Source organism: Engraulis encrasicolus, chromosome 18 (assembly GCF_034702125.1).
Source record: "Engraulis encrasicolus isolate BLACKSEA-1 chromosome 18, IST_EnEncr_1.0, whole genome shotgun sequence".
Taxonomy (NCBI): Eukaryota; Metazoa; Chordata; class Actinopteri; order Clupeiformes; family Engraulidae; genus Engraulis; species Engraulis encrasicolus.
The window spans coordinates 22,473,707-22,478,706 of NC_085874.1; the positions used below are offsets into that span (position 1 = coordinate 22,473,707).

General features: G+C 48.4%; 1 protein-coding gene across 1 annotated transcript in view; it reads right to left on the minus strand.

Moving 5' to 3' along the window:
- Window positions 1-5,000, minus strand: part of LOC134469169 (B-cell lymphoma/leukemia 11B-like) — a 55,072-nt gene that overhangs the window by 41,190 nt on the left and 8,882 nt on the right. Inside the window, exon 2 of the mRNA XM_063223280.1 lies at window positions 1-98. This exon is cut by the window's left edge and continues 364 nt beyond it. Coding sequence (XP_063079350.1) covers window positions 1-98 — 98 coding nt within the window. The remainder of the gene's footprint in view (window positions 99-5,000) is intronic.

Consider the following 5,000-nt stretch of genomic DNA (forward strand, 5'->3'; position numbering starts at 1 on the left):
GCTGCTGGTGGGGCTGCTGCTACTGCCGCTGCCCACCGGACTGGGCACGGAGGTCGCCGGGGAGCGCTGGCCCGCCTCCGACTCATGATTGGTGTCCGCTGGTTAAGAGAAGAAGGGGATAGGTGGAAAGGAACCGTCAATCACATGTTTAAGTGAACAATCTTTCATTTATCACATCATGTGGTGGTCGACTCGCCCCTATGTGTTATAATTGTTTGCAACTCCCTGAGCCCAACCAAATTCGCCCTTCATGTAACGTTTACTTCAACACATTCACTTTAAAGTGCTTCTTTTGGAGATCATAACAAAGTATCTATTCGACTACACAAAAAACAGCATATCCTGTTCATGGCTTGTGCCCTATTTGCAGCATAATTGAAGTACGGAAGTAAGGATAAAAAAACGGCACTCATTTAAAGTGATACTGTGACATTTTTAGAAATAAGCTTATTTTACACCTCTCGTGTCCTTAAATTATTGAGTTTTACCTTTCTCCTGTACTTTCAACCATTTTACCTCCAAACTAGCAATTAACATGGAAGCCTATGAGACCAGCTAGTCACCATTTGGAGTGAAAATTTGCACTGCCATACTCAGAGAATGACTAGAAGTACAGGACAAAGGTAAAACTCAAGTATTTAACTCAAGGGGAGGTTGCAAAAAAAGCTCATTTCCAAAAATGGCACAGTATCACTTTAAGGGCTCTCACACCTGCACTGTGTGTTTGAGGTACAAGTAGGTGGCGGCGTAGACCACAAGCAGACACCTGAGTGGAGCGTTGGCTGCAGGTTCTGGGTCATGTTGGGAGCGGAGTAGAGAGTGCACGGCTTTCTAGCTGTGGTATCTGCATTTCCGGTCTACTTCTTTGTGCACCGGGGCAGGCGAGCGGGCAGAGGTGCAGGCGCCGCACGTGTGTGTGTGTGTGTGTGTGTGTGTGTGTGTGTGTGTGTGTGTGTGTGTGTGTGTGTGTGTGTGTGTGTGTGTGTGTGTGTGTGTGTGTGTGTTTTTGTGTGTTTGCCAGCACCTCATTGTGCACTGCTCATCGTGCCTTGCAACTCAGCTGGTGTTGCTGAGTTCTAAAACACACCTTCTATGTGCGTTTGTGTGTGTGTGTGTGTGTGTGTGTGTGTGTGTGTGTGTGTGTGTGTGTGTGTGTGTGTGTGTGTGTGTGTGTGTGTGTGTGTGAGAGAGAGAGAGAGAGCGAGAGAGAGAGAGAGAGAGAGAGAGAGAGAGAGAGAGAGAGAGAGAGAGAGAGACAGGGCTGTCTTTCCATTAGGCAAACCTAGGCAATTGCCTCGGGCCCTGAACAAATCTGTCATTCATAGGGGCCCCAACTATCACACCAGTCCCAGTAAAAACACAAAAAAGTAGGTTTGATCCATTAGTCAATTATGTTAAGTAGTCAAAGATATAGCAAATGAGACAAATACCTAAAATAGCACCAACAGAATTGCATGATTATGTACTGTAATTACTTTTGAGGGGCCCGATGTTTATATTTCGCCTAGGGCCCCAATATGGCGAGATCCGCCACTGGAGAGAGTAGGTAGCTGTGACCGCAAAAGGCTCACCTCCCATCAAACGGTCTCCTAACAACAGCACACTCTGAGACTCATCACACTTGGCCCCGGCAACGGCCCCATCATCACCATCGCCGAGCAGAAAAAAAAAAGAACGACAACAAAACAAAAAAAACGACTAACGTGCACAGGTGGTGGTGCACTATGGGTCGGGTTGATCCAACAACGAGGCGAAAAAAACACACAAAGATCATTTGTAACCATTTCCTGGCACTCTTGCAAAAAAAGCAACAAAAAAAAGAAAGAAAAAAGTTTTTCAAAAAAATGTTACCCTCCTCGTCCACCGCAACTGTCAGTGAGAAAACAGGTTCCCTCCCCTCCCTTCACTTCAGCCACAGTGCTGTGCTGTGCTGTGCTGTGCTGCAGTCTGCTCGGGCTGCTGGTCCCAGTTTCGTTCTTACTGTTACGTGTGCACCATCGTTTCGCTTCGCCGTCGCTTCACCTCTCCTCTGACCTGGTCAAACGCACCGATTCCCTCAGGCGTGAAACAGCTTACAGGCCTGGTAACCGCAGAAAACATCTCATATGGGGTTCGCCCACCGGCGTTATACACACAACGCATTTCTGCCAACTGCCATCATACCAAACTGTACAATATGTTGTTGGGAGTAATGCATTACAAAAGTACTTCATTACTTTTTGTTACGCAGTAACATAAGGTACTTCAGGGCAAAACATTTTAATATTGACTACTAACATTGTTACCATACTAATGAATTAAGTTACATTACATTTTATTGTAACCTGGATTTTAATAATGTTCAGTGTGGTGGGTCAGAAAGAAGCCATTCCTGAACCTGCTGCTTTTTTAGTCTGCACGCTACTGCTGAAACACCTTCTGGATTGGGAGGTGAAAGAGTCATGACTCTACACTGTAAATTGTCAGAAAAATATTTTGTTATTTTGTCGAGAGTAACTCAAGTACGGTTAAATTAGTGTAATGCCTTACATTTTAAATATAGGCTAGGAATATAATATTGCAATGTAAGGGATTACGTTGAAAAGACAGTAACGTGTAACCAGTCATGCATTACAGGTTCGAGTAACTTGCCCAACACTGTTTGCCACACAGGCTCTGCTGCTGTAAAGCTGACTGAGCTGACTGTCTCATTGTTGTTTTGCTTCTTCTTCTTCTTCTGCCCCTCTCCACTCCTCCACTTCTCCTCCTCCTCACCACTCCTTCTCTCCTCCTCTCCCAGATCTTCAATCAAAATATTTTATGCGACTCTCAATCACGGGGCGAGGAGACAGCCTCTGACAGACACAGAGACAGAGCGGAGCGATTGCCACACACACACACACACACACAAAAACACACACACACAAACACACACACATGCACAGACACACACGGGGCGTGCACTGCACACACACACACTCAAACATTCAAATGCAAACGCGCACACAAACACATACTCAAAATTTATACAATATGTCAATAAAACTGACTGGCTGGCGTTCAACTGAGAGCTTTAGTGATGGTGCACCTCCCCACCACCCTCCACGCGCGCAGACACACACACACACACACACGTCCTGACGATGATTTCTCATCCTGGGATTCCTGGGACGTGCAGTGGCGACTGCCCCTGGATGGGATGGGTGCGTCTCTCTTCTCACACTCTCCTCACATGCAGGACTGGCCTCGGCGAAAAAAAGGAGGCCAGGCATTTTCAGCCAAAACCGATCCGCCAGGCATTGAGAGAGACAACATTTTTAATCTTCCATTATGAGCTGTTTTGACCACAACAGCCAAAATGACTATTTAAATCTGACTCTGAGAGGTCTGCTGTGGCGGCATGAGGACTGATACCACTGCATTGAGGGGAGGAGCAGGTCGAAATAATCTACAGTCCACCGGGCAAATGCCCTGTATGCCTTATGGCCAATCCAGCTCACAAGCCCCAGCCGAGCCCCAGCCGTCTCCATTAGGATCGGAGGAGACACCTGGCCCTAGCCCTGGCCTACCTTGGCCATCCAAACTTCACTTTCTCTCGCTAGCTCACAAGCTCACACGCTCTCTCGCTCACTCGACAGGTGACAGAGGAACAAGCGTGTTCGTTCGCATGAGATCCGTCTCTGAGGAGACAGCTGACCTGCCTCGGCCATCCAAAGCTCACCTTCAATCACTTGCTCTCTGACTCGCTCACTGACCCACTGACTTGCTTGCACACTCTCTAGATGGTGACAGAACACTAAGCGTGTGTGTTCACATATAGGCCCATCTCTGTCAGTTTGTCAGGACTGGTGGAGACACCACCTGGTCCTAACTTGCTTGCCTGCCTGCCTGCCTGCCTCGGACATCCAAAGTTCACTTTCGATTTGCTCGCTCACCGACTCGCTGGCTGAGATCGCTGCATGCATGGTGACAGAGGAATACGCGTGTTTGTTCACACGAGGCTTGAGTAACGTCGCCAGGGGAGGACCATAAATAACCTCAGCTAGCTTTTGGCTTTGGCTTCGACTCAATGCCACAGGAATGCAGCGAGCTCCAAGCTGCTTATTAGCTCCTCTTCTTCAACCCCCCCCATATACAGTACCACACACACACACGAGCGCGCACACACACACACGCGCGCACACGCACGCGCACACTTGCGCACACACACACACACACACACACACACGCGCGCACTTGCGCACACACGCACACACGCCCGCACACACACACATGCAGGCACGCAAGCACACACACACACACACACACACACACACACACACACACACACACACACACACACACACACACACATACACACACACACACACACACACAAACACACACACACACTACCAATACATTCAACCCCCCCTGCCCTAAACATCCGCCTCAGTGCCCTGCAGAGTTCCTTAACTATACCCCAACATTGAAACAGATAAAATTGTCTTCAAAGCCTTAATATTCGGTTGGATATTTGGTTGGGTAGTTACTGCAAATTTGACATTGAAATATCTCTAAAACGGAGACACCTTTGGACCATAAGGCTTTGTCACAAGATAAAGGAGACGTCAGGAAGTACACCATATTCAGTATTAACTGAATTTTGACCAAATATGTAGTACAATACACTCGAACCCCCCCTAAACCCCCATAACCTCCTCACACACACACCACCCTGCCCTCAGGTGCCCCCCCACCCCCATATGAAGGCCCTTGCAGAAGCACACAGTACAGCACACCTACATCAACACACCCACACCCACACACACACACACACACACACACACACACACACACACACACACACACACACACACACTACGCCCCCCAACGCCACACAGACTCCGGACCCCAACACTCTTACACTCAACACTACCCCCCCTACCACCCATTCCTACCCCCACCACTTCAACGTTTCCCCCCCTCGCGGGATCTGAAACACTCCCAGGAGATTCACCCAGAGAGGACTGGGGACGATG